The sequence below is a fragment of the Phragmites australis genome, chromosome 23 (genome assembly GCF_958298935.1).
Source record: "Phragmites australis chromosome 23, lpPhrAust1.1, whole genome shotgun sequence".
Lineage (NCBI taxonomy): Eukaryota > Viridiplantae > Streptophyta > Magnoliopsida > Poales > Poaceae > Phragmites > Phragmites australis.
The window spans coordinates 20677937-20689611 of record NC_084943.1 but is presented as its reverse complement, the minus strand read 5'-3'; the positions used below and the strand labels follow the sequence as shown (position 1 = coordinate 20689611).

General features: G+C 42.3%; 1 protein-coding gene across 1 annotated transcript; it reads right to left on the bottom strand.

Moving 5' to 3' along the window:
• Nucleotides 1–3496: 3496 nt before the first annotated feature.
• Nucleotides 3497–5160, bottom strand: LOC133906406 (uncharacterized). The gene is made up of 3 exons (XM_062348296.1): nucleotides 4750–5160; nucleotides 4338–4454; nucleotides 3497–4218 (listed from the first exon to the last, which is right to left on the bottom strand). Exons 2-3 carry the CDS (start codon nucleotides 4422–4424, stop codon nucleotides 3742–3744), a joined length of 564 nt encoding a protein of 187 aa, XP_062204280.1. The 5' UTR covers nucleotides 4425–4454; nucleotides 4750–5160; the 3' UTR covers nucleotides 3497–3741.
• Between the last annotated feature and the right edge of the window lie 6515 nt (nucleotides 5161–11675).

Genomic DNA, 11675 nt, shown 5'->3' with positions numbered 1-11675 from the left:
CTCAACCTCACCACTCATCTAACCATCAAAATCGTAATCAATATTTGAGAACAATAAGTAAGCCATAAGCTCGCAAATAACGGACGAACCATTGTTCAACTTCTACCAAGGACATATGTATTGCTAAGCATTTTAAACGACTCTTAAGTTAGACATCGACAATGTTATTAGGTCTGCATGGATATGGATAATAAAAAACTCAAGATAGAGATAATGCATTGACATAGATTCTACCCATAGACTCTCGACATCGACTCACTGTACATGTAAACTTAAATAAAACACAACTTATCAACTTAGACTCCACAATTCAATTAAAGGGTGTAATATGCTTAGATGCTTGCCTTGCTGCTCTAGGATTTGCCTGATACTTCCCGCACAACACTCGCAAAACTCTGGCTAGCAAAACATTTTTTCAAAAGATCGCTATGTGATTAGGGTTTCGAAGTTTGAAACCCCGGACAAGCTAACCTAAATGCACATAGCCTTGCTTGTAGAGAGTTTCAGCCTCTGGTGGTCAGACCACAGGCATACTGGCGGTCAGACCGGCCTTGGTCTGACCCCTGTATATGGTTTTTAACTCGGATTCTCTAGCCCTAGCTGGCAGTTAGACCGGCCCTATCGGCGGTCAGACCGACATACCTTGCCGGCAGTGCCTTTGCGGGGTCACGAGCGAGGAGTCCGGTGAAAACTCTGACGACAAAGGGTACCAAAATGCTCTATGGGACTAGTGGAGTGCCTCTAAAGTGATTTGGACAACATTCATCGAGCTAAACTTAAAATACCCTATTGATTGGATCTAGACTAGGTTGAACTTAGGTATAAATGATTTGAGGGTCGAATCGAGCTCGGAAACAACAGAAAAATGGTAGAGAATGCCTCACCTTAGTGTATAGCAGCTTCCTAGCGGATCAATCCACTCCGGAGAAGCTCCGGTTTAGAGATCGAGCTTCGGGGTGGCGTGCGGGCTTAAGGTTAGATGAGCGTGCCTCTGGCAATGGAGAAGAGGGAAGGAGCTTGGGGAAGTCCTTCGGAAGCTTGGGGAGTTTCCCACCGTTGATCTTCGATCGTTGTGGATGTCGAGGTGGAGCTCTCCTTCTCTGTCTAAGATGGAGTGGGGAAGAGAGTGAGGGAGTGAGTATGTGAGAGAGAGAGCAAGAGAGAGTGATCGATTCACTTAAGTTGAGCCTATGCGCTCTGGCGGTCAGACTGCTAATGCTCCCAGTCAGACTGCGATAAGTCCACGTGGTAAGCCCACGTAGCTGGACACCTGGCTGTTAGACCGCGGGTAAGCCCGGTCAGATCGCGAGGGTGGTTTTTGCTGAATTTTCCTAAGTGTCCCCTTATCTTCACTCTCCACATTTTTCTATGTATTTCGGGCTTCTCCAAAGTGCTCTAAACCATCTCTAAAATACTTGAAACACATTTTGACTCAATTTGATAAAAAAAAATATGTATAATTACATGCGATGATGATCATGCATGCTTCCTATTACATAATTAGCATTTTGGGATGTGACACTTATATGCTCCATCTGCAGGGTAGCCTACATGTAGCTAAGTATCAGTTATGACCTCTGATGAAACTTGTTTGCACACAACTCGTAATTCAAGGTGTAGTCCATTGTTTAAGTTGTGAATGAGTGTAACTTGTTGTTCTAGGTGGATGTTCAACTTAACAGTCTCCATTGAAACACTGGTATATCAAACAACAGTAGGAAACAGACAAATCTCTATAGGACTTTGAGATTTAGTGGGGGATTGTTAGAATTATAGGGGCCCACATAATTTTAATAATTCTCAATAAGTCTCAAAGGTGTATATTATAGAGAGGCCACCCATGATGAGGTCCACTTTCTATTAGTACTATATTGCTAATAGAGGTGGAGGTGAGAGATTTTTCTCCCTATATATATCTCTCTAACTACTCTCACCTTATTGGAGTGAGAAGATAGACTACTAATGATAGTAGTCCTTAATTTAGTAACACTCTTATTACATGAGTCTATATAAGAATTAGGGTTTTTTCGCCTCTTTCTCTCTCTGTTGCGCTGCCACTGTAGTCTACTCCATCCCGGTATCAACGTGCACTTACAACCGGAAGAGCATATCTATGAAACCCTCGCTCTTAAGATCTTACACGGGATAGGACGAATAAGGTTTTTGAAAAGCACTCCACGCGATTACTCAAGTTCTTTACCACAGTTCGTCTTCTTGGTCGCTTAGGCGCCGTCCGCTGCCATCGTTAACAAATTCGGCACGTCGTCAGCAGGATCGATCGTGCCATCAATACGGTGCAACCTACATCCTCAACAATCTTCACAGCGTAGGATCATTATGTAAAAACCATATGACTCATACTTTATTTTCTGCATTCCTGATTTCGAGTATAATAGATCTAGTTATATGTAGTGCTATCATACATATGTCTAGATTATACTCTGATAATATAAACATGTTAGTTTATCAGTTTACGCTCATGAATTATTTATGAATTAAATTAAAATTAATTTTTTTTTTCAACAAATCCCACCGGAGGTTTAGCATACCATGGAGTGTGTGTTTAACTGCTGACGCCGGCGCCCTCGTTTTTGATTTGGCTTCAGGTACAAGCCAGCGTGTTGGTTATCCTAAACTGCCTGCTACAACGCTTCGTGTTGATCACCTTTACTATCCTCTTACGTTTGCGTCCAAGATAGCGATGAATTGCAGCCTCTTTCATTTGATTCCTGCAGCTGCAAGGTTTGCCTGAGTTTTTTTTTTCTTCACTTTTGTACTTTCCTGAATCCTGGCTCCTACTCTCTTCTGATTTAACTTTGCTGTGACTCTTTCCTATTCTGTTGCTTTTATGCAAATACGCATGCTATTTCTGCCCTTTGCAGATTATTCGCCTTGCAAACGTGCATGTGACTTACTGTTAGAACACGACGTTGTTGATCTTGTCACCTTCGTGCCTCAGCAACATGGCCTCTTCATATGGCCTCTTCGTGGAATCTCCATATGGCCTCTTCTGAATTCTTCTGCTGAATCCAGTCCTTTTTGTTGTTGCTTTTGGCACGCGTGAATGCAAACCCTTTTCTTCTGCTAACCCAGAAAGTTCAATCACAACATCGATCATCAGAGACGACCTCCTTTTCCAAATTATGTTGTCTAATCAAAAGACCTGAATTCCATGGTGGAGACTCCACATCTATTGGCAATCAACTGTAACTTTTCACTATAAAAATTGTGCCCCCTTTTCCCTATTTACTTGGAGCATTCAGTAATCAGTATTCACTTTTGCATGCTTTCTAGTAGTTTCTCTGCACTATGCTCCTCTGCTTCTTTTTCAGTTTCACTTCTCATTGTTACCTTTTAGTAGTCTTTTAACTGCAACACCTTTTTTTTTTTCGTTTGAAACATGTAGACTTCTACTGCAACTCACTTTTTCATTGTAAGCTTGTGCCTTTGCATGCATCATGCATGAATGCAAGTATTGGGCACAGAATCTTGAAAAAGGCCAGATATATTACTCATCAATTAGCAACAGTCTGAACATTAATCAATCAGGATGCACTCATTAACATTTTGGGATCAGGATTAGAACTCAACCCTTCCCAGACTCCATTGGCGACCTAGGACAGAAGCAAAAAAAGAAAAGGAAAAAAAAATTGGAAGAACACTAGTGACTACTTCTTCTACAACACAACACAAGCTTAAGCTAGTACGCAGTGATGGATGGATGGATGACGAGCTGCATGTTCATGTCATCCTGAGGCTCAGGTACTGGTATTGCACCAGCCACGGCGCCTGCTGCCTCACCATCCCTTCCCCGAGGTCGAACGCCATCGCTCTCTGGCACGGCGGGGGCAGCGCGTGGATAGCCGCCGGTACATCGTCGGAGTAGTACTCTGCCGACGACGGCGACGGCGATAGGAGGCTCGCGCCGGAGCAGTCCGACGCGAAGGGGGAGGAGGCGCCTCCCGCGTTGTTGCGTTGTTCTTGCCTCCTCCTGCTGTTGCTGTTCCTGCGGGCGCCGCCACCGACGGCGAGCGTCAGCTCCAGCTCCGTGCCGGCGTCGTCCTCGTCGGCGCTGACGATGTACTCGTCCGCAGGGAGCTGCAGGTTCAGCGCCCGTCGCGGCTGCTTGCTGCGCCGGCGGGTGCTCATCAGCTCGACTCTGCTCAGGTCGCTCATCAGCTGCCTCTGGATGCGATACAGGCGGTGCAGCTCGTGGACCTGATCGGATGATTGCAAAGAGCAGGCGATCCATGATCAGTAACAGTTCATACTTCTCCAGCAGCATGGAAGAATTTGCAACAGGGAAGAACTGATAGAATGAGCTGAACGTGTGTCACCTGCTGCCTGAAGGTCTCTTCATGTTTGAGCATGGCCATCTTCATGACCTCCATGTCACATTGCTTCACAAGCTTGTCCATCATCATCTTCTTTACTCAGCCTATCACTGCCCTTCCCTGAAATTCATTATCCAGATTAACAAATTTTGTACCCTGCTTAAATTCGAAACAAAGATACGTACTTAAAACTACCGATCCATTTTGGACCCATCCTATACAGTGGTTCAGACTTCAGACAAGATGAACAGCACCAATCATACAACAATAAGCAAGACAGGTAACAGTTGAAGCACTCAACTCAGAGCAGCAGTTCTGATGCATGCCATCAGAACTACCAATCTCTAGACTCTAAGAAGGAAACAACATTTCAGGCAAGGATGCATGCCACCACAGAGAGAGAGAAGCAACTGACCTGCAGCTAAGATGCTCGTGTGTTGTCCCTTCTCTTGGCCTTCCTCACTAGTCACTAGCCTTGTTCAGACAGTTTCACACTCAAGCTTGGATGTGGCAAACAGGCTGCAGGAAGGAGGACACGGAGGAGCGAGCAGGTGTTGTGGTGGTTCTGAAGCTGGGGGTGGTGATTTATAAACGATACATCCAACGCCATGGGCGCCTCTCACTAGACACTAGGCCATCCCCTCCTTTTTGGTGTGCAAAGCAAGAGAGCAGGAGCCCCAGCTGCACCCTGGCCAATGGCTCATACATTGCCACTCACTAGCTTGCATGCAGATGCAGTGCCCCTCTCAGAGCAGACAGGCCTGCAGGAGTCTAGTTTAATCTTCTTCTCGTCCTCCCCCATGCATGCATGCGACATGGGACCCACCTGCAAGGAACCAAAGCAACTACAACTGCAACTTGTACTCTGCTATCCAGGAGGAGTGATTTCAAACAGTTCATACGCTTTGTGTGTGATGCAATGTACATGTGTGCCATGGTCACTGCACAAATGCACACAATGCATGCATGTATGTACCATTGCTTTGTGCAATTGTTTAGTGACAGTTTGGTTGGGTTTTGTGTGTGTGCAAGTAACCAATTCTCAGTAAGATGGAACTGTCAGCTTGTCACTGAAAACAAGAAAAGGGGCCGGCAAACGACCTGATGATAGATAGATAGATGAGCAATGAGGTTTCTGTCATTCTGTGCTAGCTGCTAGCTGCATTATTGCCACCACAGGCGAATGCATTGCGTGGATAATTGGATGCATCTATCCAAATGGATGAATCCAACAAAGTCCATATCTTGAGGGGATAAGGGGCCAATGGCAGGTTCTTGTCTGAGACTCGCTGCTGGTGCCTTCTGAAATATCTGAAGACTCTGGGCATTGCAGCGAAACCAAGTGAGCTGAGAAGGCAGCAAATGCTGGTGTATGGATGCAGACATATTTTTTTTTAGGACTTGCAGCTATCCCTTTGACAGGAAGCATCAGGCGCATGTCTGCAGCAACAATGTTGAGGCTGCGTTGCCATCGCTATTGCTTCATCAACCGAATTACAGCTGGTTAAGAATGTTAAGTGATTACTACTCAAGAATGCTGGAAGAATGCAGGAACTGCAGGTGAAATCTTTCAATAGTGAGGTTGCAGCCAGTTCAAATTTCTTCTCTGATGATAGATGAGGTTACAACAAAATTGAAAATAGAGATGGCACCAAACCTCTAAGCTTGCTAGGATGTTATATCTACGTGTCATTCGTTCGGTGTTAATTTTTCTTATTTGCAGCCATTCCTAGTTCTCTTTTTAGCTGTTGCTCTTTACCGATTTCACTCGTCAGTTTTTCTATTAGCGTAAAAACCTCTGTTTTTTAATGGATGGGTTACTGTTTCGAAAAAAAATCTTACAATAGTGATCAGGCCCCGGGGTGTAGTGATAAATAAAGTAATTAAAAAGCCTAAGCAAGGGGATGGATAGATAGGTAGTCCGAGAGACAAGACAGAGACGCACGCTTTGCCGGCGGAGGGAGGCGCAGCCGTACGCTGTGGTGGGCCCAGAGAGAGAGAGAGGGACTCCACTCCTGCTTTCTCGGCTTTTTTTTTTGGTCGTCTTCCGAGTGCAAAGTCCTTTTATGCATAAGAAAGATAAAGGGCGAATTCCCTTCGTGCCATAAAAAAAGCTTTTCTTTCTATGTCATTAAAATTTTTGAACTTTTTTATCTACCATCATTTTTATCTTTCGTTCCCTCTTTTTACTCCGTCGGCCCTCCCGCAGAACTCCAGTAGAAAATCATTGTACATGGGTATCGTTCGTAAAGCATATCCAAAGTACAAACCTGATGGCATATCCCGTTACTCCAAAAATCAGTGCTCGTCTATTTCTCCAAAAAATTTAGAATTTTTTTATGTATTTTATAATCCATGTGCAACCCATTTTAATTAGATTCACTCAAAAAATCTATATAGAAATTAAACTAAAATTATGCAAAAGATTACTTTTATAACTTCTAACAATTGATATGGACTCAAATAAAATCGTAAAAATCTTGTAAATTTCAATAATATTATTCTTATATGATGGACTAATTTTTAAAATTATTTTTAGCCATAAGTTATATGATTTTCGATAAGTTAGTGGCAAGGGGAAAGAAAGATGAAAACGATGGTAAATAAGTAAGTTAGAAATTTTTGATGAAATAGAGGGCAGAGTTATAGAGGGAATAAACAGCGTCCAATTCCCTCCAATTTCATCACTCTCACTAGTACATTTTGATTTTACGGATTGCTAGGGAAATAGTAGTAGGTAAACCCCACTAAGTCACTAACTGAGAAAAGATATACTACCAACTATTGTCTGTATTATTTTGACTGTCACTACTATACAATTAACAGTTAACTAAGTAGTAGCTGAAACCCTCAATGCAGCCTAATTCTTTTTAAATTATTCATGGCTTAAAGCCTTAAACCCAAAAGGAACATGTGAGGATGAAATAGTAGAAGCTTTGTAGATAGGGGAGAAAGGCATCTCTGACTTCGCATACTTCTAAAGCTAAAAGCCACTTCTGTCAGGGGTTTTAGGCTCTTTTTCCCCAATTACTCCATGATTTTCAGGGCAGGAAAGGAGGCCGGCCGGCTCCGCTCATCGATTGTTTGCTCAGAAAAGCAACTGGTCCATGCACGACGCAGTGGTCAGAGAACATTGCAGTCTAGTTGTACTATCTCAAAAACATACATGGCTAGCAAGACAGCATTTCTGTACTGAAGAAAAAGGGAGAAGCCTCTAGCTGCATACCTGCAGCAAGGTTATAACTCATTTATGAACTTGTTAGAGGAAAAAAGTTGTCATTCTAACGAGAACTTATAGTGCCTGAGATTATTTTCAATGCTATCTGATTCTTGCTATTAAGTGACAGTTGTTACAGTATACCAGCTGATGTTTGCCTCACAAAACCTTGTTTTCTGTACCCTGAGTATTATAAAGGTCAGGCCATTTTGGTCTGAATTATTGAAAACATCACCATGCATTCAGAGACTAGAACTCAGTAAAGTAAAAAACAATTAAAACTAAGTTGTTTAAGCATTGATGAACAAGCAAGAGATAATAAAATTAACCTGGTGCCAATGATAAAGTAATCAAGGAGAGAGCATGCATGCTGTCTGCATTCGCACGGGCTGAGGCGATAGCTAAAATTCAGTGCTGAGCTTTTCAGAGGGGAAAGTACCTCGGTCCCTGTAAAAATTCAGGCTGCAGCCTCCATTCTGTCTCCTCCTACACTGCTGCACGCACTCTCCTCAAAGTTGCGGCCTGCTCATCATTTCGGTTTCCTGGAAGCCTGTACCGTTCTAACAGATAGATTAGGATGAAGAAAGTAGTAGAGGGGGAAGGGGAAAATGGAACTGTTTGAAGAGGAGGTAAAGCTTATCATCATCATTGCGTAAGGGTGAGTGTGAGTCGACCTTTTTGTCAACACCTAAAAAAGTTGACGAAAGCCGTTGGAGATGTAAATGATGTGTTTTTAATTGATATACCTCCCTTTGATAATACAAGGCGTATTTTGTTTTGAAATAATCTTCAATGTTAGATTTTAACTATTATTTTATCATAAAATATATAGTTTATAGCTATAAAATTAATATAGTGTGGAAAATTTTTTAAAATATGAGTCTAGTTGTATAATTTTTATATACTAAATATACTTATAATTTAACTAATTATTGAACAAAATATATGAAGTTTGATTTTTTAAAACAAAATATGTTTTGTATTTTTGAACTGAGGGAGTAGTAAAATTGTTGAAAGAGCCCCTGAACTTAAACCCTGCTCCAGGAGAACTTGAGGCCCTACATAAATGCTGATGCTGAAACATAGCACGGCCAACAGTGAGAGTATTACGAAGTTATGTTACAAGCAAACAACTGCAACTCAAATCAAAATACCAAATGCAGATTAGCATAACTAATCAGCAGAAAATCAGAATTAAATAGAAGTCACCCTTGTTAAGGCAGTAAGAGCGTGGCTGGGAGCCGACAGGGTCGTCCGGCACGCACGCTCGCCACCTGAGCCGCTGAGCACCGAAAGAAGGAGCATGAGTGGTGAGAAAGGCAGAAGCTAAGCGCAGAAAAGAGGTGACAGGAGGGCCTGAAAAGACGAGTTTTGTGATGACCTCACACTAACATTTGTAGCCCTAAAGCGAGCGCATTCTCGAGGCCTCTTGTTCCCTGTTTCTCTCCCTCTCTCTCTTCCAGTTTTGTTATCCATGGAGTTTCTCGAGGCCTCAACACACACACACTCTCTCTCCTGGCTTTTCCCCTAGTTTTCTTGGAGCGTATGGATGACAGCGTGAAATAGTATGAATTGAGTTGAACATGTTTTGTTTGATTTTTTTTTTTTTTTGCCTTTGCGTTACCCTTTGTGTGGGAGAGAGAGCATGGACAGTTCTTTGCATACGTAATATGAAAGTGCACATGACAAAGCTCTTTTTTCACTCTTTTCTTTTCTTTTACAACCAGGAGTACACTACGATGCAGCTTTGATTGTTCCCCTTCCCCCTTTACCAGGACATATTTATGTCCTTTTCATGAAATTGAATAAAGCACTTTTTTACTGAATGTAATTGTAACACCTCTAGGACCACCATAAACCCTAACCTACCTACAATTCCGCCGAACAAAAAAATCAGCAGCAACTTCCCTATAACTAGAGATATAACTAACAAATACCATAGAACAAGAGGTAAAAATATCATCATACTAATAGTAGTAAGCATCCTAGACAGAGGAACAAACCTCGATCAAACTTCCATACACAACGAGGCAGACATACAACACAATAACTAAGGGGCATCAAACTGACATTACAACCAGAAAGTCAACATGTACAGGTGATCTATGCAAAAGTTATGCTGCTACCCATCTCGTATGCTCGACTGCATCTCAAGGCGCACCTGGAATGATAGCAATGGTGAGATTTGAAAATCTCATCAAGCGAATTGCTTCAACAAACTATTTAGCTATAGTTGATTAAAATTCATCTTTAACAAGGATAATAAGTTGAAATTTTTAACAATATCTTAAAAGCATGATTAACCTTGACGATACAACAACGACCACATATTGTCACCCGCTAGCTATGTTTCACCATAGCACTATCAACCAAAACAGTATTAAAGACTTCCTTGCAACATAAAAACAACATTGAAGCAATTAAAGTAAAGTCATCCATACGAAATACATATGTATGCATATGACATGCTCTTCCTCACCTTTACCCCACCTCAGGTAACGTAAGAGTGTGCACTGTACTGATCCACGGATAACATGTGGTATTGTACCACTATGGTCGCGGCTATAAGACGGTAACATAACTTCCAATGCATGAGATACATATGAATGACAAGTTTCATGCATAGCCAAACAACATAACTTCCAATATATACATAATACTTCAAGAATTGCATGTTGTAGTAAATGAACAACTTCTAAGCGAAAAATGTCACTTACTTCACATCTTAATTCAAGAATTCAAGTACATTCAGAAAGTAAATATTAAGACATCATGCATAATTGAAGAACATAGTTTTAACATAGGTATATAAGTCATGCTTCACATTCGAGGAATATAAACAACTGCAAGAGAGGGACATATCTCACTTCCTTTACCTCATAAACCAGCGAAAATATCAATTCTTCAGAAAGCAGAAAGTAAGTCACATGCACACATTTAATTTAATAAGTTATTAGTAAGTGTGGCAATTAAAAGATGGAGACAATCAAATAACAAGTTAAAGCGTAGCCATTCGCTACATTCACTTGCCATCACCAATGACGAAGGCGGGAACTAGCAGTGTCTCGAAACAGCACCACCTGAATAAGTGTATAAATTAGCACTAAAATGCCATAATAACAAAAGCAAAAATGAGACACGCTCCTAGGCCCAAAACCCTGCATAGAAGGTGATAACAAAACAACGGAGCAACATCTACCACTTGGCTAGCACGGCGACGAGTGAGATCCTCCTGTAGATAGGTCAAGGTCCGAAGACCCAAAACAAAAGCCTGAGCTAAAGCATATCGGACAACAACATTATTTATCAGTTACTCATAACCCGATCAACCAACATGAACAAGACCAATGCCATCGAAATGATGTCGACAAGACCTACGACCTTCATTTTTGTCTTATGGTTGAACTTAACACCGGCTTAACCACAATTTCCAATTTAAGTCGCTGCATAGACTAGATCAACCAACACACTAAACCGATGCTAGAAAATGACTGATCCTCACTAACCACAAGCTTCTAAGGACTATGAAGAGATCACCATTATAGCAAGATTATGAATCAACGGCGAAAATCCAATGAACTCGAGGGAATTCCTCTTCTTTTTCCCTTCTTCCTCTTCTTACTCCCCTTTCCTCTTTCTTCTTCCTCTTCTTCCTTCTTCTTTCTTATTCCTCTTCCTTCTCCTTCTTCTTCCTCTTATTTCCTTTTCTTTTCTCTTTCTTTCCACTTTCTCTTCTCCTTTCTTTCTTCTTTCCTTCTTTCTTTCCTTCTTTTCTTCCTGGCTAGCTGTCGGTGACATGGGAACCAAGGGTCCCTGAGTCCCGAGACCAGGACAGCAGAATGCCACGTGGCGCTTTCCCTCGGGGACCATCTCCCCGAAGGGTGAGAAGAGCGAGTTCCGGGAGGGGTGCTCGGGGCCATGAACAGTGGTCTCCGAGTACCCGTAGTTCCCTAAGGACCCGAGAAGGGCCAGTTCCGGGAGGGGTGCTCGGGGCCATGAACAGTGGTCCTCAAGTACTCGTAGTTCCCCGAGGACCCAAGAAGAGCCAGTTCCGGGAGGGTGCTCAGGGCTATGAACAGTGGTTCCTGAGTACCTGGAGTTCCCTAAAGACCGAGAAGAGACAT

Coding starts and splice junctions, on each gene's coding strand:
- LOC133906406 (XM_062348296.1), bottom strand. CDS start 4,424: ATGATGATGGACAAGCTTGTGAAGCAATGTGACATGGAGGTCATGAAG. Junction 4,219..4,337: donor AAGAGACCTTCAGGCAGCAG/GTGACACACGTT, acceptor TCATCCGATCAG/GTCCACGAGCTGCACCGCCT.